Source organism: Engraulis encrasicolus, chromosome 12, assembly GCF_034702125.1.
Source record: "Engraulis encrasicolus isolate BLACKSEA-1 chromosome 12, IST_EnEncr_1.0, whole genome shotgun sequence".
NCBI lineage: Eukaryota > Metazoa > Chordata > Actinopteri > Clupeiformes > Engraulidae > Engraulis > Engraulis encrasicolus.
This window is the reverse complement of record NC_085868.1, coordinates 13946773-13972312: the sequence shown is the minus strand read 5'-3', so window position 1 is coordinate 13972312 and position 25540 is coordinate 13946773. Positions and strand designations below refer to the sequence as shown.

At 43.5% G+C, this 25540-nt stretch overlaps 2 protein-coding genes across 7 annotated transcripts in view; one reads left to right on the top strand and one right to left on the bottom strand.

The window, feature by feature from the left end:
- Positions 1–18655, bottom strand: part of git2b (G protein-coupled receptor kinase interacting ArfGAP 2b) — a 30128-nt gene extending 11473 nt beyond the window's left edge. Inside the window, exons 1-17 of one of the 5 annotated variants that reach the window (XM_063211677.1) lie at positions 18389–18655; positions 17419–17552; positions 16794–16906; positions 16400–16505; positions 15765–15851; positions 15246–15376; positions 14238–14332; positions 14009–14054; positions 13717–13768; positions 13538–13610; positions 13116–13213; positions 12862–12973; positions 12419–12561; positions 11102–11254; positions 5675–5911; positions 4787–4882; positions 3404–3492 (exon numbers count right to left, since the gene is read on the bottom strand). In XM_063211677.1, the coding sequence (XP_063067747.1) occupies positions 3404–3492; positions 4787–4882; positions 5675–5911; positions 11102–11254; positions 12419–12561; positions 12862–12973; positions 13116–13213; positions 13538–13610; positions 13717–13768; positions 14009–14054; positions 14238–14332; positions 15246–15376; positions 15765–15851; positions 16400–16505; positions 16794–16906; positions 17419–17552; positions 18389–18440 (1817 nt within the window). In that variant the 5' untranslated portion in view covers positions 18441–18655. The remainder of the gene's footprint in view (positions 1–3403; positions 3493–4786; positions 4883–5674; positions 5912–11101; positions 11255–12418; positions 12562–12861; positions 12974–13115; positions 13214–13537; positions 13611–13716; positions 13769–14008; positions 14055–14237; positions 14333–15245; positions 15377–15764; positions 15852–16399; positions 16506–16793; positions 16907–17418; positions 17553–18388) is intronic. The other 4 variants (XM_063211675.1, XM_063211678.1, XM_063211676.1 and 1 more) reach the window with 4 other exon arrangements.
- Positions 18656–22497: 3842 nt separating this feature from the next.
- Positions 22498–25540, top strand: part of sgsm1b (small G protein signaling modulator 1b) — a 38148-nt gene continuing 35105 nt past the window's right edge. For both annotated transcript variants that reach the window (XM_063211674.1, XM_063211673.1), the window contains exons 1-3: positions 22498–22863; positions 22984–23027; positions 24363–24438. In XM_063211674.1, the coding sequence (XP_063067744.1) occupies positions 22851–22863; positions 22984–23027; positions 24363–24438 (133 nt within the window). In that variant the 5' untranslated portion in view covers positions 22498–22850. The remainder of the gene's footprint in view (positions 22864–22983; positions 23028–24362; positions 24439–25540) is intronic.

The window sequence follows — 25540 nt, the reverse complement described above, 5'->3', positions numbered from 1 at the left end:
AGTATCTTGATTGCTTGATGCATCGTGCTGCTTGCAAGCCTGGTGGTACGGGAACGGAGGCGCTGTACCTCTTTCCAGAGGGCAGGAGGCTGAACAGTTGGTGTGCAGGGTGGCTTGTGTCTTTGATGATCATCAGTGCTGTTCGGGTGAGGCGTGCGGTGGAAAGGTCCTGCAGGGAGGGGAGTGGTACTCCAATGATCTTCTTCGCTGTGTTCACAACACGCTGGAGTGTCTTTCTGTTTTTCTCCGCGCAGCTTTCCTCCACACTGTGATGCAGCTGGACACGACGCTCTCTATGGTTCCTCTGTAGAATGTTGTCATGATGGAGGGTGTAGCACTTGCTTCTTTAGTTTGCGCAAGAAGTAGAGACGTTGATGGGCCTTCTTCGCCAGTGATGTAGTGTTGGTGGTCCAAGAGAGGTCGTCGCTGATGTGCACTCCAAGGAACTTAGTGCTGCTCACTCTCTCCACAGCATCACCGTCGATGGTCAGTGGTGGCAGTTGTTTTTGGACCCTCTGAAAGTTGACAACAATCTCCTTGGTCTTGTTGACATTCAGCAGGAGGTTGTTGTCTTTGCACCATCTGGCCAGCAGGTCTACTTCTTCTCTGTAGTGGGTCTCATCGCCCTTAGTGATGAGGCCCACCAGTGTTGTATCATCCGCAAACTTCACTAGATGGTTAGTGCTGTGGGTCGTTGTGCAGTCATGTGTCAGCAGCGTGAACAGCAGGGGGCTGAGAACACAACCTTGCGGAGCCCCCGTGCTCAGGGTCAGGGTGCTTGAGGTGTTATTACCTACCCGTACTGCTTGTGGTCTCTGCATCAGGAAGTCCAGCAGCCAGTTGCAGAGGGAGGTGCTGAAAACTAGTTTGTCCAGTTTTCTGATGAGTTGTTGTGGTATAATGGTATTGAATAATGAACTGAAGTCAATGAACAACATTCTCACTTATGAGTCTTTTTTGTCCAAGTGTGTGAGTGCGTAATGGAGGGCAGAGCAGATTGCCTCCTCCGTGGATTGTTTTACCCGATATGCGAACTGGTAGGGGTCCAGGGTAGGGTGGCTTTGATGTGTGACAGGACTAGCCGTTCGAAGCACTTCATGATTATGGGCGTCAGTGCTACAGGACGGTAGTCATTGAAGCATGATGGTGATGATTTCTTCGGCACGGGTATGATGGTAGCAGCTTTGAAAAGTGATGGGATGACTGCTTGCTCCAGAGAGATGTTAAAGATGTCTGTGAAGACAGAAGACAGAAGCTCTTCTGCACAATCCTTCAACACTCGGCCAGGTATGTTGTCTGGGCCAGCTGCTTTGCGTGGGTTGATGGTGGCCAGTGTCCTCTTCACACTGGCAGAGGACAGGTACAGGGGTTGATCATGGGAGGGAGGGGGAGTTTTCTGTGGATGAGTGTCATTTTGTGCTTCAAAACGGGCAAAGAAACTGTTCAGGTCGTTTAGCAGAGAGGTGTTGTTGTCACAGCTTCGTGGTGCAGGCTTATAGTCCGTGATGGCCTGTATGCCCTGCCACAGGCTCTGTGCATCTCTGCTGTCTTTGAAGTGTGTTGTTATTTTGTCCGAGTATTCCTTTTTTGCTTTCCTGATGCCCGGGACTCGGTTTGCCCTTGCTGCTTTTTAGGCCAGCTACGTCTCCTGCTCTGAAGGCTTTGTCTCTGGCCCTCAGCAGTCTGTGAACGTCTCCTGTGAACCATGGCTTCTGGTTGGCCCTGGTGGTGATGTGTTTTATTTCTGTAACATCATCAATGCATTTTGTGATGTAGGAGGTCACAGTGTCTGTGTACTCCTCAATGTCAATGTGGTTGCTGTGGGTGGCAGCTGTTTTGAAAATGTCCCAATCTGTGGTTTCAAAGCAGTCTTGTAGTCGTGACACGGCCCCCTCTGGCCATTTTCTCACCTCCTTCAGAGCTGGTTTGGTGAGTTTTACCCTTTGTCTGTAGGCTGGCAGTAGCAGAATCGTTAGGTGGTCTGATAGGCCGATGTGGGGGATGGGCTTTGCCTTGTATGCTCCTTGTTGTGGGGTATAAACAAAGTCCAGGGTGTTTTGTCCTCTTGTTGGGAAGTTAACATGTTGGTGAAATTTTGGAAGTACTGTTTTGAGATTTCCGTGGTTGAAATCTCCCATGACCACTGTGAAGGCATCTGGGTGTGCATCTTGTTGTTCACTGATTCCCCGATGCAGCTCGTTCAGTGCCTCGCTTCTGACGCACGTAAGTTGCTCCAGTTGTAAAGCCGAGTCGGGTATGCCGTCGTTCAGCCATGATTCTGTGAACACGGTCACACAGCAGTTCCTCACAGTTTTGTTCGCTGATCTTAGTAGCCGTATGTCATCCATCTTATTGTCCATAGATCTTACGTTTGCCAAGAGAATTGATGGTATTGCTGGACGAGTTGGGTTGGCTGCAAGCCGTGTTTCGACGCCACCTCGTTTGCCTCTCTTCCTAATTCTGGAGCACCGCTTTCGCCGTCTCCATGTAGGCGAGGCAGACGGGTCCGATGTATGCCGCCGTAGTATCCCCAGTTCTTCCAGTGTCTCTGTTGGTATATTTTGAGCTCTGACTGGAATTCTTGCCATATCAACACTGCTACACTAATTAAGAAACGACGAGGAAAGAAATACCACATACTATCCACTAACTTTGCAAGGTTTTACAGAAGATTGTTGATCCACCCGACCCCAACCTGATTTTAATCACCTGATGGGCAAAACCAATTCAACACAAACTCTATGCCTCAATGCTATGGTCTCTGTTCAGTTCAGCAAGTCAAATATTTATTCAGTGAAAAACAGTGGCTGAAAACCTGAATATCTGGTAACCTGCTGTGGTCATTCCTGCATTATCCTATTATTTGATTGTATGTCAAAGGATTAGTCTGAGTCATAACAGGACCATAGCGAGCTACCTACATTTGTTATGTCTCCATCATATGGATTGTCTTTCGACCTCTTTTTGTAAAAATCCGTTTTTGACATCTCTGACATTTCCACTCGTCTCAGAGAAGCACTAATTATATAACAAGGGAGGACAGAGGAAAAATGTAAATAAATTACTGAAGGAGGAGGGGTGTCTAAAACCCAACTCAGCCTCCAAAGAACCTAAACTGATGCGGGGGGTGGCATGGGGGTCGAGTTTCTTCATCACCAACTTCCTTATGGAGCTTGCAGAGCAGGTTTGCCCTCCTTAGATGAAGGGGGTTTGAGTTTGTAAAACTAACAGGCGTGGCCATGGAGTGTTTATTTGGGTTTCTCTGTGTATCCCCCAAAACAAAACAGTTGGCAGAGTGCCAGCACACACACACACACACAGACACACACACACACACACACACACACACACACACACACACACACACACACACACACGAAATCAAACAGATAAGGGCGAGTACCCGTATTCTTCCGTCTCCGAGTGGTTGTGTGTGTTGTCGTAGTCAGGACTCTCGGGAACGGTGCTCTGGCCCTCTACCCCACTGGAGCCCTAGAAACACCCACATCACATAGTGACAGTCAGCCATTTTATATTCGTTAGCAGAGGGTACCTTGGCTTTCAACAAACAAATAAACAAGTGATTACCTCAGAAAAATTACAGCAGTGGTTTCAGAAGAGAATAGTAGCAGCTGTGTCGCATCGGCCAGCCATTATTGTCAACAGATTAGCGATAGCCAACAGGCTAGCTACAGCCAGGACGACAGCCATTCACAACAGACTACCCAGACCAGGCATTCTAGCTACCCCAACCTTGCTAGTTTTAGCTAAAACCTGCCCACATGATAATACCTATTTACTGTTCTTACTTCCCAATTAATTTGCACTTAAGTCCGATACAACTTAACTGTAATATAGTCTTCATCGTGCTATATAGGCTATTGTTTATTTATTAGCTTATCTATCTGCACCTGACACTTTTTATTAGATGCTAAGCAACATTCTTGTATGCATGTGTAATTACAAGGCTGAATCTAATCCAAGGTCTTTGGGTAGCTAATGAACTGGCTAGTGTTAGTGTGCTAGCCAAGGATAATCGACTAGCTTTAGCTGAAAGGTTGTTTGCAGCTGATAGGGCAGCCATTATGAGCCATCTTGGCTGAGAGAAACAATGCAGTTCATGCTTGATGCGTTGTGGGTGACAATCTGCCAAATCAAGGCAAGCAAGAAAACCCTGTGTTCTCAGAGGGCTGAAAACTGTTGTGGTAAACACAGTTTGGCGTAATGGTAAACAAGCAATTGTGCTGTTTTTTTACGCACAATGCTTTCCACCACTAATAGCTCGAGGCTAATTTTGAAAAGACAAAGATGTGCAAGTTAGTAGTAAGGAAAGAGAAGGGTAACATTTTGGCTCAGAGAAAACAATGTGAATTAGCGGGTGGGGGACAAGTGCTTGAGTAACGCTTGGCTGCCACCACAAACACATTTTATAATAATAAAGACATTCATTCAAAGTGGCCCATGCAGATAACACTGGATTGAATTGCAGCAGTAGTATAGATAGATCCGTGATGGGCAACCTGTACTTACAAGATACAGGCCAGGGCCACATATTCCAAATGACCTGGTTATACCTGTCCAATTCAACCAGGTGATTGCCATGGAGAGTTAATTAAACCCAGGTCATTTGGAATATGGGGCACTGGATTGTAGCTTCTGAATTCAGATTGCCCATCACTTAGATAGATGAGAGTAGGAGTGGGAAAGGGCTGATATATAAGGAAGAGGAGGACAGGCCAGGCAATAAAGAGTGGCGCCCCCCAGCGGAACTGGGGAGGTACTTCACCCTGAGCACTTGCACTCTCTCATCCCCAGTCCAGGACAAGGATGAGGGGAAGCTGGGAAGGGAGGAGGAGGCTGTCACGGAAGGACCCTTCCTCATCTGGATGGAAAGGGTTCAAACCAGGTTTTAATAATGAAAAATAAAATAAAAAGTGAAATGAAGCCTTTGAAAGTTTTTGCGCCATATTTCCCCAAAAAATACGTAGAGGAAGAGAAATGTAAACAAAAGGTTCGGAATAGGTAACCCACAGTACCTCATCATTTCGCAGCCAACTTTTTTTTTATTTGCTGAAACCAAAACACCTTTTTGTTGTTGTTAATGCAACATCAATTTAGCTTTGGCGTCACAAAGAAAGTCATTGACCATTTCACGATGTGTGCAAATCACACTACTACCTCCCGTCCTTTCCTGTGACTTCTGGCTTATTGCCTAGGTGTTGCTTCGCCGTGGAAAAAACAATTAAGTTTCCCAACTGGGAGCCAATGCAGAGCAATTTTTGAGGAGCTTTTCCCCATTCAACATCCCGATTGCAAACAAGATAATAATAATGACCTTTGAATTGTGCTTTTGCAAGACACTGAATAAAAAAAATCTTTCATCACCAAGGACGCCGAGCCTTGCATCACAAGGACGGAGGCCACAGAAAAGGACTAGACGAAGGAGTTTGACTTGGTCATTCTCATTCACAGAGGTGTCAAAAACTAGATTCAGAAATGAAAACCATACCACAATTTCCATCCAACCCAGGTGGCTTCACTGACCAACTGGTCTTTTGATTCAGCTTGTTGGCTAAAATTTGCGGCAGGTTTTTTTTTTTTTTACTTCCTGAACCTGGGACTGACTCCTCTGGTCATTCAAAATGGCCGTCCACTGTAAAGAGTCATCACTTACGTCTTGGGCCAAGGGCTGGAGGGTGAGGGTGCTGCTGGTGGTGGTGGCGTCCGGGCGGGGCACCTCTCCACGGGGGTGGTACTGCGTCAGACCTGAGCCCGTCTCGTACATGGACATGGCACGGCCTCCGCCGCGCACGGCGGGCCGACGAGTCGGGTGCGGGTCCTGGGGCGCCGCGTTGGCATTGGTGGGGCACGGCCACTTCAGCGTGCTGTTCTCGTTCTGCAGGTAGCTCAGCTGGAGGAGAGGAGGTGGAAAAGACAGGAGAGAGGAAAGAAAAGAAAGGAAAGGAGAGGCAGAGGGCAAGAGAGAGAGGAGAGGAGAGGAATGAATGACAAAGAGGTGTGAGTGGACACAAGCAGCTATAAAGGTCAGTAAACACATTGTCCTGTTCAAGTGTGGTGAAACAGTCATAGTAAAAAGCCATAGCAGTGAAAATGGTAGTAGCAATACTAATTGCTGTGGGTCATGATTTCTTATTTAACATTTATACTAAAACAAGTTCCTCACCACTGGAATTACTTTTGTAAATGTACAGTGGTGCTCATATGTTTACATACCCCAACAGAATATACGCTTTCTTGGCAATTTCTCACAAAATATGAAAGATTTCACAAAACCTTTTTTTTTCACTCATTGCTAGTGACTGGCTCAAGATATTTATTAGCAATTTTCAGTGTTTACTCTTTCAAAAGCATGATCACAACCCAAACTACCAAAATGACCCTGTTCAAAAGTTTACATACCCTAGTTTCTGATGCTGAATATGGCCCTATTTAACATCAGGGACCGCTCTAACTTGTTTGTGGTAGTTGTGGATAAGGCTCTTTATTTTCTCAGATGACAAAACAGCACATTCTTCCTGGCAGAATTGTTGTTTCCTATAATATTTTTGGGTGTCTTGCTGGAACCTCACATTTGAGGTTTCCCCTGAATGGCTCAATGATGTTGAGATCAGGAGAAAGAGACGGTCACTCAAAAACTTCATTTTATTCTTTCTGAAGCTAATGACGGGTTGATTTGGCTTTCTGTGTTGAAATATTGTCATGTTGGCATGTCCAAACAATGGACCATGTGCAGTTTCAAGGCTGATGTGTGTCAAGTTTCCTCCAGTATTTTTCACAGGGCAATGTATTCATCATTCTGTGAGTATGGACCAAAAGTGTAGTGCATTTGTAACTCAAATGTCCCCATGACATCAGTGGTCCATGACCATGTTTCACAGAAGGGATGGTGTAACTTTCATCATAGGCTCCGTTGACTGTTCTCCAAATGGTACTGTTAATAGTGGCTGAAAAAAGTTCCATATTGATCTCATTTTTCCAAATGACTTTGTCACAGGCATTCTGATGCTTCTCGCTATGCTATTTGGTGTATCATATGCAAAATAACATGTTTGCATTTTTGTAGTAATGGCTTTCTCCTGGCAACCCCCAACAGCCCATCTTTCCTCAAGTGCCTCTTTGTTGTACTGTTTAAAACATTTTTTCATGTTGTCCTATATTTCACCTGAAGTTATTTTTTGGTTGTCCTATGCCTCCTGAACAATTTCCCTTGCAATGATCATTGCAATTTAATGATTCCCTTGCCCAATGGCTTGATTCCAACCAAACCCCCTCATATTGCATTTCTGAATTGAAATTCCAACAGTGCCAACATGACAATATTTCGACACAGAAAGCCAAATCAACCCGTCATTAGCTTCAGAAAGAATAAAATGAAGGTTTTTGAGCGGCCATCTCACTCTCCTGATTTAGAGCGGTCCTTGATGTTAAACAGGGCCATATTCAGCATCAGAAACTAGGGTATGTAAACTTTTGAACAGGGTCATTTGGGTAGTTTGGGTTGTGATCATGATTTTGAAAGAGTAAACACAGAAGATTGCTAATAAATGTCTTAAGCCAGTCACTAGCAATGAGTGAAAAAAAAGGTTTTGTGTAATTCTTCATATTTTTTTAGAAATCGGAGAGAAATATTCTGCTGTAAACATATGAGCACCACTGTATATTGAAGGCTATATTCGGACTAACAGAAATCAAACTCAAATTCCAATTCCAACTCCAATTTCAAAACAGTCAATGGTTTCACCCACATTCCACAATAAAAAATGCTTCTTTAAAACTCAAAGTAAAGTCCAGACGGTGAACAGCCTCAAAGTCCAGACAGTAAACATTCTCCCCAGGCCTACTGTTCACCGTCCAGCGTCTGAGCAAGCCAATTAGCACATCCAAGCACTGCACAGTCGGTAGGGTATAATAATAACAACAACTGTGAAGTTAAATCGACGTCGCTAACTCAATAATACACCTTTCACAAAACCCGCTGGTGCGTCTGTGGTAGTGTGGAAAGAGCAGTGATGATGTAGCTTTCGGGCCGCTAAGTCATTTGTGAAGCTTGTTTAACCTTGACCAAAACACTGTTCAACCAAAAACAACCATCAGGGTTCCCACATCTTTTTCATGAACAAATTCAAACACTTTTCAAGCACATTCAAGCACCAAATGTTCAATTTTCCAGCACCTTTAATAGTTCGCGGGAAGGGGGTGTGGGGGTCCTCCCCCATAAAAAAAATGTGTTTTTAAGATGCAATTTCCTGCATTCTAATGCATTTTAGGGTGTTGAATGGCAAATCCCATTTGACATCTCACTTTCTCAGATTTTTGATGTACCTGAACAATTCATTTCCATTATTTGGCTTACTGGGTTTGACTTGACACACATTTCAAGCATTTTCAAGCACTTCACCAAAAATTCAAGCATTTTCACAACCTTGAAAACACTTAATTGAAATTCAAGCATTTTCAAGGAATTCAAGCACCAGTGGGAACCCTGAACCAGGAAGTCAGGGAGGACAGGCCTGGGTGAAATAGGAGTTTGAGATTCGAGAACACTCATACTCTGACTTTCCTTCTGTTTTAACCAACAGGGTTCACAAAAAAACAGGGACATTAGGCTTTCTGGAAAAAAAAAATGTGAATTTTTGAACTGTGAACTGAATGAGGTGAAAGTGTATTGGTTTTAAGTATGAGCTACTGTGCCTCTCGCGATTGAAGATAAACTTGTGGATGAGAAACTGTGCGAGGCTATTGATTTTTAGGTTCATCCTCACATTTCACTTGAATGTGTAAAAGCCCACAATTCAGTTATGTTTGGTTTGTAGTATTTGGGCTGTCGTGTTTGAGTTGCTCTCAGAAGAAAGACTGAGACAAAGCTCATCAGCATGAGACATGGGCTTGTGAACTATTCCCATGGCTTCGCTTGCTTGCAGAGAGGTGAGCAGAATTTCTGGTACGTCTTTGCTTACAGTGTACAGGCGGCGGAGCAAAACAAACAAAATAGGGGAGGCAGTGGCATGAGGTGTGTGTGTGTGTGTGTGTGTGTGTGTGTGTGTGTGTGTGTGTGTATGCGTGTGTGTGTGTGTGTGTGTGTACGTACACAACCTTTCCCTGACAATGGTGGGAATGTCTGTAGTTTTTGTTTAGGTTTTATGGTGGCATTTCAAGTAGGCAGGTTAGTGACTTCCCTGGAATATGGCAAGTTAACTCTGAAGCTCTAATTTGGGTTAATATTTCCACCAAAACAAAGTCAGATGGCTCCATTTCTGGAGGTTTTCCAAAGTGATCATACCCAGAGATACTATACGGGTAAGTAACTGAACTTAACTGTTTTCTGGGAAAACACCATTGTACTGTTGAATACAACCACAGGACAGGTTGTTGTTATACGTCACGTCAAGTCTACAACCTAAATATTTACTATCTACCTCCCGACCTTCCAGCTTTGAAAAGAGTGCAGCCTGAGCGTATAGGGAAGTCGTCTAGTTTATTTGTTGTTACACCTCCACTAGAAAGAAGAAACATTTCACGGCCCCTTCACTTTATGACTATATGGTCCTCATGAGGATATTCGACTTCAACCGTTCAAAACGTACAACATTTACACAACACACAAAAAGCATGCCCCTTTAAGTTACAGTGTTTCCCAACATTTTAAAATAACCCTGAAGACTTTTCTCACTCATGCTCTATATCTCTTCCTCCATCTCAATGTGACTATGCACAGCTTTTTTGTTGTCATTACATTTTTCCATTTGCTTGTGTACCCCTAGTAGTCACCGTACCCTTGGTTGAGAAGTTTGAGGGCATCATCTTGATTGTAAACTTTGCCCAGTAACATGGAGAAGCTGTCGCATTGATGTCACGCTGGTGTGCTCAGCGACAAGCCACTTCCCCTAATCTAAACTTAGCAATTACTTGTGCATGGGGCCTGGGTAACATCATTCTCTAAAAAAAGCATATTGTTCACTCACTGCCACGCAAATGTAGACTTGCATGACATTCACTTTGGAAACAAAGCCAGGAAGCACGGCACTGTGGGGGTGATCATCAGAGTTTTCGCTTACTGTAGCCCGCTCAACACTTCATTTCTATTGAGAATGCAGCGCGACAGCATGCAAAAACATTAGCTTTTTAAAATGATTCTTCTAATTGTTTAATGTACAGATGCAAGCCATAAAGTTAGAATATCGCGAAAAGTTGAGTTATTTCCATAATTCCATTAATAAAGTTGAACTTTCATAGATAATTGATTCATAGCCCACATTTCAAACTATTCCAATCATTATTTTCAAAGCTAAACAGTTTGTTTATTCTTACATATTTTGGGCTTCGAGCTCCGAAAAAACAGAAATTAGGCATCTCACAAAATTTGAATATTTTCTGAAATCACCATTTTCTTCGGAAAAAAGAAAGAAATTCGGGTCACATCAAATCAGTTGAAATTCTGTACTTTCTAAATAACATGTCAATGTTTAATATTTGGTTAGAAATGCACGTTACTTAATCCCTGCCATGATGCGTTTAACTTTGAAGTCAATGGCAGAGCATTGCATGAGAGTTAGGGAGGCCCAGATATCCTTGATGCTTTGCTGTCAGCTGTTTTTGTCTGAAGATCTGGTGACCCACACTTCCCTCTTGATAATACTCCATAGATTACCATACCACGTTTTGGTGCTTTGGCGTTTTTGATATTCTAACTCACCAGAAATAAAACCGCATTGAAAATGAATGGGATGTTATGCAATGTGCCAGGGTATTCTTAAAAAGCCCGCCAAAAACCCACTTCAATTTCAATATCAAGTACAACACATAAAGCCCAAACAAAATGAGATGGACTCATGTTTAAGTGTACTAAACATATTATACATATATAGCACACAGCCTATTGTTTTCTAAACTCATCACTAATGGACTTTGAAGGTTTTGCATTTGAACTCTTCAAATATTACCTGCATTTGATTGGTGGGCAGGTGCTTGCAGATAGCTTGAGGTGTCATGTTAAGTACCTTGCTCTACATCACCACAGACTCATTTCAGCCCTGCAGCGATCATCCGTGTGTCATGTCCCTGCACCTGTGGTGTCACGTACCTTGTTCTGCATCATGCGCAGCTCCTCGCTGAGGTGGCAGTTGACCTTCAGGAGCTGCTGGATCTTGGCCTCAGAGGCGTTGAGCGCAGTCTTCACCTCCATGAACTCCTGCACCGTGATTGGCCCGTCCGACAGGTCCGACGACTCCGAGCTCTGAAGTAGCAGCCAGGCAAATGAGCACAGTTACATGCGAGGAATATTCCCGAAACGGAATATTGTCAGTATTTTGGTTTTAACAAAATCCGTATAATTCCGTTCGCACTTGTGGAAGAAGTGTTCTGCTACCACACTATTTCTGGGACAGGTCACATTTGGAATGAACGGAGTTTCCACGACTCCTGAGCAAACTGAATACAGTCACTATTCATTTTAATATCAGAATATGTCTCCCATGTACCTGTGCAGAGTGTTGTGTATCAAAAGTCCCTATGCACAGACGCTGTCCAGGTGCTAGTGATGTGCAGTCATACAGGTAAGCAGGGCTCTACATTAACTTTTTTCATCACCAGCCAAAATGGCTAGTAGATTTTAGTTCTACTAGCCAAACACACACTCACTAATGGGTAAGAGTGGCTGGTAAGTTGGTCTTTTTCACCAGCCAAACTGAAATTTAATTTAGAGCCCTGCAGGTAAGTAATCCATGAATAAATAAACCAGTTACCGCACACTGGTTGACTTGGACGTGCTACTGAACATGTTTATTTGGGTGAACAACGTGTTTCACTGTTGCTTCATTAAGTTTGTTTGCTATTGCATCATAGGGTAGACAGAAACCTGATCAACAGGAACATGCGTTGTTCACCAAAATAGACATGAGGCAAAACGTAAAATCAACAGTGTGTGACGGTTCAACCCATTTCTCCAGTGCTGTGATGTAGTTTGTGTCAGCAGTTGAAGATTGGCCAATGATTGTTTATGACATGGCGGATTTAGAGCTTTACGCATGGTCAGGCTGGATGGCGAGAGTTGGATGGCGGATAAGAACACTGCTGCTGGAGGTTTTACAAACTGTAAATAACTGATCCATGAATCTCTACAATACATGCATGATACAGTACATACCAAAATAAGTGGGCACTAATAGAGAACCAGTGTAGTAGTATTAAAAAATACTGGATGACATTACTGAAAACAGTTTGCACAAATTGTATTGACAATAACACTCGAAAGCGTCTGTGGCAATTTCTTGAAAGGAAATGTATCCACAATTATTTTGTTGGTTTCTGTTCATCAAAAGTGGTATTTGTGAATGACTAAGTAATAGTCTGATGCCCACTTCTCTTTTTTTCAGGAACTTCGGAGTAAATGTTTCCATACCTTAGTGCGCTCCTCTTTTCCAGACGCCGGTTCTCTCTCCGTGTCCTCATCCGACGCCACGCTGTCGTAATCAGGCTGGTCCATATCCTGACTCTCGCTGCCGTGTCTGTTGCCAATGCCCTTCAAGATCAGCTCCACATTTTCTGCACCAAACACACCAGAGGTCCAGAAGAAGAGTTACATTATTACACATCTCACTTGTTTTTGTTGTCTGTAATTTGTTCAATTATTATTCTAAATGCTAAAATATCCATTAAAACATTACAAAAACATACCAGACTGGTTAAATCAGGAACCAAAAACAAAATGAGGCATTCCACATTTTCATTTTTGGGAAGAATAACGCATATTATAATAACTAAACATTACACTATAGGTGTGACAGGTGTTTTTGAGAAAGCTGAACAGATCAGAGGCGCTCTGGGCCAATCTGCTGGATTTACCTTTGGCATTCTCGCACAAGCTTCCCTGCTGGCGACGTTTGGCATCAGTTAAAATATCGATGACCAGTGTGGCAAACTCGTGAGCATTGAACCTGGCCAGTTTCTGACGACCCTAAATAGTACACAAAAAAATAAAAAATAAAATCAGCAACAGCAAATTCTGACTCATTGATGTCAACACATGGTTACATCGTTTAAACCATATCCTTTCTATAAATATGATCTCTTTGAAAGTTCTGTGTAGTTTTGTGCACCTGGTTCCTGGTGGATGAGTATTCGGGGTTAACTGGCAGGAAAGGTACCACGGTGGTTTCAGTCACCAGGGTGCTGTGGTTCTGAGTAGCCAGCCATACTAGAAAAACAGGAAATCGCACCATTAATACAAGTTATTTATAAATACACAGCTGCGCTCGTCATGACCAAAATAGTTCAGAGGAAATGTCACTCTATTGATCACTGAAGTTAAAATTAAACACATACAGTATCACTAAAGGACAGTTTCTCAGTCAAGATGGTGCTGTCCTAATCCTTATCAATTCCTTAATGTTAAACAAACACACACAGAGACATACAGACACAGATATAGACACACACACACTGTAGATCTACACAGTAGACCATTAGCGTGAGAGGCAGTCTAGTTACTGTTGCTTTAATGGAAAGCTTTGAAGCTCACCTGCATCCGTTTCTCTCCTGTCCACCTCATCGTACACATCCATGGCCAACTCTTCAAACTGATGGTTACTGAGCTGAAATCACGCAGATCAAAAGTTGGCAACGCCGTTAAAATACAAAACTTTGAAGCAGCACAACGAGCACATTAAAAAAAAAATCATTGACACCTGAGTAACTTACAGACTGGAGTTTCTTCTTTGCTGCTTTTGCCAGCTCAGACAAATCTAGACCGCTAAAGAAAGGAAAGGAAGGAAAAGAGAGTGTATGTTCAAATACTTTCATGTGAATAAGTAAGGAATCATATTAGAATATTCTGATTTAAAATACTTACTCATTCCTTATCCATTAATTGCAAGCAAAAGTGATACAAGTATGAATGGGTTAGTCATTTCAGTATTTCACCATTTCACCTGCAGCTAAAAGTTCTTCTAAAGTTATTCTCTTAATTTCAATGACATACATTTTTCCTTACCTGTCAGCTATCTGGGGGATAATGAAATGCTGTCCATTCTTATGGTCTGAAATAAGACGGAGAGAATTAGTCATCTCTTCCAACGACCAAATTTAAAATGATGACAGATGAAACAACCAACAACAGTCAGAATTCTCTGACAAGTTGTAATTATCGCAGGCGCTGATGTCTGGAAGCTGTTCCATCAGAAATGATGACAGACGTCCTTGGCACTTGATAGAGGACTCACCTGGTTTCCTCCCACACAGGTAGAACGCCAGCCTGTCTGTGAGTTCGAACTGGATCTGCACCAGTCTGTCAGCAAGCTCGTGGTGGCCGGCTTGCCTGAGAGATGCAAAGAGAGAAGCATCGGATTAGACAATGGTGTTCTCTTCCTGCATGCAAGTTTTGACATAGAGTGCATGGTAGGTTATGAAAAAGGCTATGAAGGTCAAGTGTGAAATGAAATTTGGGTATATACCACCCTGATAACGAGTTGGTACATCTCTCCAAGCTAATTTAAAGGGCACACCAGCCAAGTTGGTGGGGAGAGTAATTAACCAGTGCTCTCCCTCATCCTCCTCCATGACTGAGGTAAACTGAGCATGGTACCGTTCTGCCGCATTGCTCCCTTTCGGATGACATTGGGGGCTTCCCCCTCGCACGGGTGAGGCATAAATGCAATTTAGTTGTGTGCAGTGTGCACTTGTGTGCGGTGGAGTGCTGTGTCACAATGACGATGGGAGTTGGAGTTTCCCAGTTGGGCTTTCATCTTGCTTTCACTAATGATCAAGGAAGTATAAAACAGGTCTTCAAGCCTCCTAAGAGTTCTGACGAAAACATTTTTTTTAATACAAATAATAATAAAAGTTTGGAATGCACCAATATGCTAAGAAACTTGTTTAAATCCTCAGTTCAACTGAAAACCCATTCTTTCCCAGCATGGCATTGTAGACCTATAATCACATAATATTTCAGGGATTTCTTTGTGTCCCAGGCAGCCAAGCAGCCAGTAGCCTTGCATGCTCAATGGATATGTGCACATCATATACATACAATATACAGTCAATCCGGAAAGTATTCACAGCGCTTCACTTTTTTCACATTTTATTATCTTACAGCCTTATTCCAAATGCTACAAATGAATCTCTGTTGTCAAAATCCTACACAAAATATTCCATTATTACCATGTGAAAAATAAGTTGACTTGACAGTTCTGAAAATTTCTAAAAATGAAACGGAGACGAGAGGCGATTACCTGGCGTAGTCGATGGGCGAGAGGCCGTTGGCATCGGGAGCTCCAGGGTCGGCCCCGTACACGGCCAGCAGCTCGGCCTGGGACAGCTGCCCCGCTTTGGCAGCCACATGCAGAGGAGTATTCCCTTTCTCCTGCAGAGCGGAAACAGCCATACAGTAGAACACAACAAGATCAGAAATATAGAACAAACAACCTATACATGCACAAGGGAGGTACTGTTGCAAAAATATTTTCAAGTTATTATTAACACCAACATACCAAACATTATTTCCCACAAGAGGTTTTCATACAATGATTAGGAAAAGTTTTTTTTCCATTTGTGAAAAATGAAGACACAAATTGAGCATACTTTCTCACATCACTTCATATTTGCAAATTGCACAAAACACAGTCAAGTATAAGACTTCATTTCACTTTTAAAAATTAGACGCGCGACTAGTGTCCAAACATCAGATGATTATGGTGACGTCACGTGCAGTGCATTATTGGAGAGCCAGCAGGGTGGCCACGTGCACTTACAGGATGGAAGAAGTTTGCCTGTGCCCCCAGAGACAGCAACCTCAGGCAGGTCTCCAGATTACCCGTCCTCACACTCGAATGAAGTTGCTACACAACAAGAAGAGCGGCAAGCAAGGACAGATTAGTGCTGTGACTGGCTAGGATTCACTTTTAGCAAATAGGAATCAAATACTGTACTTTATGCAGTGCTTGAAGTGGGGGGGGGGGGGGGAGTGAGACTCAGGTTGAACCCAGTTCCCCTTCCTTATAATTTATCATCATCAGGTTTCTGGCAGAACTTCTCGTGTGCCACTTTTTATAAGTTCAAAACAAGTTTTTCAAAATGCGTGCAGGCAATAGGCCTACAAAAACGTGACTCGTACAGATTTGGTACTGATGAGACTGTCAGAATATCAGGGTTCCTGCACTTCTTTTTGAATGGTATTTTTGGACGAATAGGGTTCCTGCACCTCCATTTTTCCACTTCAAGCACTGGCTGTATGAATCATCATCATCATCATCATCATCATTGAGAAACAGACACAGTATCTGTGCAATGCATCACAGTTCTGCAGAGGATGAGGTCTCAGCTTCAAGTCTTTCCAAGTATTTTATGTCACATGTATTGGCTAAACATATGCATGAATAATTCTTACTTTGCTCAAGTCTTTTGCGGTGACACTGTCATCCTCGCGACACGGCATGCGGTGCACGTATGCCAGCATCTGATATTTGGCCTTGATGAAATCAGTTTTGTTGGGACTGTGGAGGGAAAAACAGTATGTTCAAACGTTGTCTCAATCAAGTTTGCAGAGTCGCTTTTCTTTTCAAATTAAAAAAAGTAAAGACATTTGGCAATGTGGTGCAACTGTTTGACATCCCTGCCTCTAAGAATGCAGCAGTCAGCAATTATTCTTCCAAACCTTAAAGCATCTACAGCTTTCACAATACACACACACAAACACATTTAGGAGGAATGCACAGCTGGAGTTAGTTTACTATGGGAGACATCTCTCCTGGCGTTGCACTTTCTGCTTTGTGTGTACTCACTGCACTTTGTCTTGAGGATTGGCCTTGCGTTTCCCCGTCATTATGGAGGAGGGGTCCAGAAGACTGTGCTCCCAAATGGAATTTGCCCCATTGTTGTACAATGTCTGCACCATCTGAAGAGAATGCATTGGATTGCGTGGGTGTGTTACGGTCTAAAAGAACTGCTAAATGCACCATAGAAAATGCACTGTATTGTATCACAGGGTAAAAAGAATTCAGGCTTCATTCAGCAACATTTCACAAAGCCTTGTCTGGTTATATGGAGGCCATAAAAGGACACAAAGCCTACATTACATTAGGCTAATTGCACCACACAAAGCAGCGGGGAACATCTGGCAATGAGGAGATCAACGGATGCCATGCATTGGTCAATTGTCAATTTAAAGTAAAGTAGCAAAGGATATTTCATGTAAAAAAATAACTCTCAATCACAGCATTTAATGCAGGGGTCACATTAATTGTAAACAAAAAACAAACTGAAGGGAATATTAAAAAATGTCAATGACAAAAGAAAACATGAGATGGTATTTCAAGTTCAACCCAGTTGTCCACGATAACTTGCATGACAGAAAAACACTGTTTTCTACAATAAGTTGCACGACCGATTGTGTGTTGTTGCCCTCACCTGTAGCTGGGACGGGGGCCATGATGTGTGCGTGAGGTGTCGGACCTGAGAGCTGTGCCTGCCCAGGCCTCGATGGATGCTGCAGCACTCGTCGCAGATAAGCACGCCACGGTTCACAGATGCCCAGGTCGGCCCTAAGGGACCACACGTCAATGTAAGAACTTGAACATAGCTCTCTGAACATTTCCCTCAAGACTCAGTGAGGCAAACTATGTGACAACGTGTAAGCACAGTTTCGTGATAACCTGGCTGACTGGCACGTGTGTCGTGAATTCTACACACTATCTAGTTTCCAGTGCATTGGCATTCCTGCCGTAACATGCGGCTCCTGGCTTTAGTGAGTTCACTGATTGCAGTACCTGTAGACACAGGTCCATTTCGACAAGCTCGCACCACCAGGACGAAAGCATTTATTCCCAATAACGTCTCTCTGATATTCTGAATCTGCATTCGTATCAAACATTAGGTCTGTGTAAAAGATGTTCGTGCTACAACGCTTGTCAAAACGGCAATCTTTGTGTCGTGATGTTTCCCAGACATCTTGCTAACAGGCAGACATCCAGTAGGTAGCTAACCAATACAAGTTAATCCCGTGGATCAGCAGACGCAATCTTATGGTTGCACAGTTCAGAAAACAGGTAACCACAAATGTTCATCCATCCATAACCGCGTCAAGTCATCGGCAGAACCGTTAATTGCCCAAGCGTAATCTGGAGTGGAAACCACCCTGTATGATTAGCATGCTATCACATCTAGCTAGTCGACTAGCAGGGAAGTTGATTGTCCAAATAAGACCACCGTTCCGAGGAAGGCTCGCAAATGCAAAACAAACGAGCCGTCTCAATCAGTTATCGTCTATTCTAGCTCACAACAAATGAAAAAGAGGGCAGTATTTCCTCTCATCTTTAGATCAGGGTGGTTGTGAGTTAACATGCATTATTTGGTCTGTTGTGTCGTGTTTTTTTCTTACCAGGAGCGCTGCAATCAGCGCAAACGTCTCTATTCCGAGGCCGCATTGACATCCTTTTCAGTTCAATCCTTGAAGAAGAAGCGTTTTGCTGCCACACTCATGAATTTGTGCATGAGTATCGCAAACCATTGAGAAGCAGGGTTTTAGATGTTGAAATATGAATGGTCGTACTGATCCATGGATTGTAGGCTGCCCTTCTCTCTCTCGCTCAGTCTCTCCACTTTTTTCGAGTCAACTTCCTCAACGGGAAGTGAACATCAGCTGGTGAATCATAGGCGAGCTGACAGACGGGGGTCGGTCGGGGGCGGTTGCGCGCACCAAATGCAGGCAGGCAGCGCCTGTTGTCGTCAGTGGGGAAGCAGGCAACAGCAGCACGCATGATTTGAGCTGGAAATTTGAGTCCTTGAATAACTGTATTTTTTCATAACCGTGTCTACTGCATGGCGGCGACATTCTCGGCCAGCTGAAGGGATGATTCATGAGCACTGTAGCACGAGCTGTCAAACCCAGCTGTCTGCAGAGGTGTCAACTGCAAGCCACAGAGGCTCATCTGTAGGCTTTGTAGATGTAGCCTTTTCTACTCGTAGACTGTTTTGGCAAAACCTCTTAATCATAAAGAATCAGAATCTTAATAATAATCATATCTGAAAATGTGCATGTGCCAGTGTCACTGTAGGCTATAAAGTGCCATTTGTCTCAGTAGGCCTACTACCTGTCAGCTTTAGCATATCCAGGCTACTGGGCATTTATGAAATTGACCTTTGAAGTGTGGTCAGGACAGACATTCATTGCCTCATAACTCTAAGGACAGTTTAATACTTGACAGTCTGTACATTACAATGGGGGGATGCCTTGCTCAAGGACAACTCGGTCATGGGGAGGGTGGTGGGCACGTCGAAATAGGGGCGTGTGAGATGGAGTTATCACCCGCGTATGAGGGAGGACCCACACGGAGTCCTATTATTTCATTTTTTTACCTATAAATATCATACGGGGTCATTTAGAGCTGGTTGTACATAGGTCCCAGAATTTGGAGCTACACCATTGAGGGTGGGCAAGAGCTCTGGTCATTCACTCACACTCCCCTTACCCAGCTTGGGCAGTTGAGATTGTGACACTGGCAGGTCAAGTGTTTAACTCTCTAACCCCTTGACCATGACTGCCCAAAGAGATTACACACAGCATGGTGAGGCCTTTTTTTCAACATGTCTAGACACTTCATGACAGATGCCGTTAATTTTATTCATAGACCGTTGCTGAAGACACATCATAAACACCTAGGCTACTGTAAACAAGGTCATAATCTAGGCCCCTACAGCTCGGCTTTTTACGTAGCCTAAATGAAACCCTCTTCCTAACCCTGTTCGTAAAACCAGAAGGCGTGGTTTTATTTTTAAAAGCCTTGCATGGGGGCTGCTACTTCAGCTTCTCACAGATTCAAAAATACAGTTAAAATTACAGAATCAATGGTGATTACTGAGTGGATGAGTGAGCCCATGTGAGCGGCCAGTGATGCTGAAACAACTACGTTAAAACAATGGGCTCGTTGTTGACAATGGGCTCGCTTTTGATGGAGCACAGTGATGCTTTTGGTGTGCAGTGTGCATGCACACTTTTCCAGTTTGATGCATTCTATTGCGCATGCGAGCTGCATTGCAAAAGCATCACCGTTCCATCCAAAATGAGCCCTATGTCACATCTCAAATCTAGTGATTCTGATTCTATTGCATTTTGGTTTGGGATGAGGGCGAATCAGAGGGTCTTCCAGACCCTTGTGTGAACACACAAAGCTGAGCTGATCTGATTCTATTGCATTTTGGTTTGGGATGTGGTTGGGATTTGGTTTGGTCTTCCAGACCCTTGTGTGAACACACAAAGCTGAGCGGAAATACACAAGGGTCATGGTGAGAGTCAGGCTACGGGGGAGGCATACACAGGGGTGATAGTATTCAGGCTCCATGCCTGATTTCAGGCTTGACAGAGTTTGCAAAAATAAAAACATTGATAATAATTAGCCATTAGGTTATTCTTATCTCAGAAAGTGTTACAGGTTCAGGGTTTTCTTCTACTACCAGGCTTGAATAATGGTCATACACAGGCTATTAAATGTTTGAATAATGTGTCAAAATAGGCCTACGTTACGTCACTATGCAGTATCTTGTCGTCGTCGTTAGAGCAGGGGAAAAAGATCAGGCTCAGGATTTTTTTCACTATCACCCCATGCATTTTTACTATTTTCACTAAGCATATTTACAGTAAGTGTGTTTTCGTTGTGTGTAGGCTACCAGTGTGTGCTGTAGAAGGCTGTGTGTTGATGTTATGAATATGGCCACTAGTTGGCAATACAACAACAGTGTCACAATGATAATAGGGCTTTCACCTCACAGACATGGACCAATGTGTTGATGCCCCTTGGGTTTTATGAAATCGTGGCTTATAACTAGAAGTCCTACACCTCATATGTAGCCTGCATATGTCTGTTGGTCTCCATTATATACCATTATAGTGAGGCAACATGTAATGCATTCTGTTTTTGCACATTTATTAATAAAAAAAAACACATAAATGCTTCATCTTCCCACACAACACTGAACACAGAAAAGAACAGAGGGGTCTCAGGCGCTCCACTGGAAATTCGGGACCAGCTGCAGCTTGCTGGCGGTAAAGAATGTAAGACTGCATCCAAGCGATTTATTGCCTCTGTTATGGTGTCAAACACTATTAAGACATTTGAGGTCCATGCCAACCTCACCTCCGCCTCAAGAGGAAAATCACCTAGCAAACTTGCATTGTCTGCTTGTCTGCATGTGTAACGGAGGCCAGAGTGTGGCGTGGAACGTTAGTAAACCTCCCTTCTGAAGCCTCATACAGTATTGGTGGTGTTGGGCTATTGGACTGGTCCTTTAGAGGTATCGTGCTGTGACTCTTATACCCGAACCGATACGTTGACTAGGAGGTAGCAAGTTTGCTGCCCCAAGGGGGGCGGACTGCGCTGAACACCTCGGTTACACATGCATGTCTGTCTGTCTGCCTACCCGTCTGTCTGTCTGGCTGGCTACCTGCCTCTCTCCCTCCCTCCCTCCCTGTCTGTCTTTCTGTCTGTTTGTCTTTCTAATCGCAAGCTACAAGACACAAGACTGACAGTAGGGTCTTTTGACGGCTACAATTTTTTTTTCTGAGATTTACAGATTTCGTGGATTTCTGTCAAACTTGTAAAATAAATGATGGGTAATCTCAGATGCCCACTGCGATTAATGAGATGGTCTAACGTATGGTTTTACCTACAGCCTAGCAGTATGTGGCCTCAAATACAATTGAGAATTTTGAGACATATGCAACGTTGCAAACCATAGGTAAAGTTTTACAACAAGGCCAATCAGGGATGGCAATCTGGACCCCTGGCTAACACCATATCCTGTTGTGTGTTTGGGGCCCCCTGCAGACGGACCACAAGCATTGCAGATGGATGACAGACAGACAGACAGGCAGGCAGGCAGGCAGGCAGGCAGGCAGGCAGGCAGACAGACAGACAGACAGACAGACAGACAGACAGACAGTCAGAGCCTCTGCAATATCTGTCCAAATCATCCCCAGGTGGCCAGTTAATAAGGAAGTGTTACTGTGTATATCTGGGTGGCTCAAACCCTGGTGTCAGGTCACACGCACCACTATTTCTAAAGAAAAAACATAGGCCTTATCAGGTTATTTGTCTGTGGCCAGTCCATGTATTTTTTTTCTACAAGGCAAGGTATGGTGTGTAGAATGCCAAACCTACCATTAGTCAAAACCTAGGCTACGTGAAGCAAAAACCCAGCAATCATGGGATGGCTATTGTACATGAATTAAAAACGTAGCACAACCTTGCAGATGTCAGATATTTTGTAATAAAATGTGGACTTTTAGAGATGGTATACGGATAATTGAACATGCTTCAGAGCAATCAGTGCTATATTGCCATGTTATGAAGTGTCTGTGTGCTGTGTTATGTAATCGCCTGTAATGCTGTGATTCTGGGGGCGCCTGTTTAGTATGCCTCATTGAAAACACCGACTGACATGTTAAATCCTTCAATGATTCATGTTAGTACGAGCTGTACTGTGAACTGAAGGGGGTGTGTGTGCGTCGCCGTCTGTATCCAACCTGTTCAGGATACGCGCAGCCATAGCGCAGGAGAAACGTATTCATCCAGGAAGCTCAACTTGCGCGATAATTGACAATGGAATGGATGAAAAATAGGTGTCGTGTTTATGCTGCGCGCTTCATCTAGTTAAGGTGACACGGTGACACCGTGACCAACGTGGTAAGCTAGCTCGCCACACCCGCGACAACACAGCGTTGAGTCACGGGGACATTTTAATACCATTTGGAATACTGCTGCGGAAGAACCTGTTTCAAGGCTTTTCTGAAAATTCTCTGTCAGCAAAAGGAGGAGCGTTTTCAAGGGGGATAGCCAACCAAATAAATGAGGATGGGAGGTAAGCGATTGTGAACGATATGTATTATATGTTTTTATCTATGTACACAGAAACGCGATGTGTTTACCCTTGTTTTGATTTTCGGAACCTCGGAATACTGATTTGTTTGTTTTTTAACAGAGACCGAGACGCGCCAGAGGCTGCTGCGCAGCGTCAAGAAAGAAGTGAGTAAGAAATGCAAAAAAATGAATATCGACTATCAGAAATTGTATAGGCTACAGAAACCATATTGTTGCAGTCACGCTGACGTTATGGCCACAGAACGTAGCTAAGCAAGCTGCGTCAGAGCCAGGATGCAATGCATTTCAGCATCCCCGCACAATTAAACACGTAACCCACCGGCCCTAGTAGGATTCGTTTAGGCTATACTTTATCTGATATAAAGCAGATATGAGAGAAAACAGTGAACCACAACGGATGGCACAGCTACACGATATCCTGATGTGTGGAGAGGATCCACTGATGTAGGGGATTGTTATCATTATAAGCTAAGAAAGGATGCGCATCCTCATTATTAAAAACAACAGTCTTTCAACTGGTGTAAACTGGTATCAGCTGGTAACCCCAGAGCAACATTGCTTGAAATCTGTCTTGAACTGTATCATGTTCTGTCACCAGTGGTTGTGTTTTCCTGTTCCGCTGTCAAGATGCTGTGAGGCTGCAGGCAATTCCAGTCCATTCCTAGAGGTTGTTTGTGTGTGGTCTGCCTGTTACCACAATTCCAGTTTATGTCTGCATTCAGTTGCCAAAATGCTGTTGGAGGACCAGGCTACATATTAGACTCTTGCCATCAGCATCCTAGTCTCTGATTGGTTGCATGTGGTCCATGTTCAGTCTCCAGTGCCTCCTCATCATTTCCACATCATGGTCTGTCATCAGCGATTCCTAATGTACACACATTCAGTTGTCAAAATGCTGCCAGTTTATGCAAGTGTATCTTCTAGGGAGACACTGCCCCGTTATAAATCAGCAGTTACCTGAATGGCAATCACCAAGTAGTTATGTACTGTACTCCTCAAGGCCCCGTGCCATAGTGGTGTAGTACTATGTTATGGTAGTTAAGTATTTCAGTGACTATTACAGCGTTTCACTGGTTGAGCAGCGTGCGTCAAGGGGCTACAGCAGGGGTGGGCAATTATTTTGGCCCAAGGGCCACCTTGGGTTTAGAAAGTTGACCAAAGGGCCCGATATCGTAGGCAACTTGCCCGTGCCAATAATAAGAAATGGTGTACGGCAACATAATTCCCGTGTCAGTTATGCCATTCCTGTTAATTGTATCTAGATGTAGACTTTAGTAATCTTAGGTTTCCAAGACCCTGTTTTAGCTAGCCCATTTAAGAATGAGTGACCATATGAATCTGCATTTTGTTCTTGGAAAGGCTCTGAGGGCCGCATGAAATGGCTGAGTGGGCCGCATGTGGCCCCCAGGCCTGAGTTTGCCCACGTCTGGGCTACAGCGTCTAGTAACATCCTGTGCACCCTATGCATTCTCCCAACAGGTGAAGCAGATCATGGAGGAAGCAGTGACCCGCAAGTTTGTGCACGAGGACAGCAGCCACATCATCTCCTTCTGTGGTAGGCACATCTGCTTACTCTATGTGGATGTTGCTGATCCGTCCTCCCCATGGACATGTAGTCCATATGCATGTTGTTGATCAATTTGTGGTGCACACAGTTTTTATTCTGTGCTGCTCCACAGAATTGGGCAAAGGAAACACCGGTAGGCTATTACCTATATTGTGCTTCTCAGAGGACCTCAGTCATACCATATACTACCCTTAGAGACCAAATGCTGCCAGATAGGTAGACAACAAGAGTGGGCTCCCCTGGGTGCTCAGTGGATCTGCCTCTCTTCCTGGAAAAAGGATTTTCCCCCTTAACCCCTTAAGACACGGCATGAGCTGTTACCAGAATGGCAATGACCAAGTCGTAATGTATTACTAAAAGTCCTGTGCACTGTCATAGTGCCTTAGTACTATAGTAGTTAACTCTATTACAGCGAGCCACAGGAGGTACGGCGTGTATTAAGGGGCTAAGCTCTGCCTAAGGTTTTTCTTCCAAGATTTGAATATTAAACAAAGCTATAACTGTTTTTCCTGCTCATTTGACTTAATTTCGTGGTAATAATCTGTCAATCCTATGTTTTCGTCAATCTGTTTAAATGCATTGAGCTGCAGGATCACATTAATTGTGCTGCACAAATACAGTAATTATAACAAGTTTATATTTACAAACAATATTTATGACAATATTTGTAGATAGGCCTGTCACGATAACAATTTTTGCCAGACGATAACGATAACAAGAGATTATTGCGATAATCGATAATATTGTCTCTCTCGCCATTTTCAAACAATATAATGTGCAATAAAAAACACTGCTATGCAAGGTGCGGCCTCCTTCTTGAAACATTGAATTGAACATTTGGGCCAGCACCCTCAGAGGTTTAAATAGGCCTAATTAAGATTGACACCTGCTCCAAGAAGAAATGTGTCAAACAATATAATGACGTAAAAATGCAATGAAAATGTGCCTACACCCCTTCACATTTGCAAAGCATCACGGCGGGATGTATATATGTGTTTTTAATTACATCCTCATGAAGCACAATAGGCTCTAAATAGGCTTTTTTGTATTTATTATTAGGGTAAGTTATAGTCTTACTTTAATATTTTCT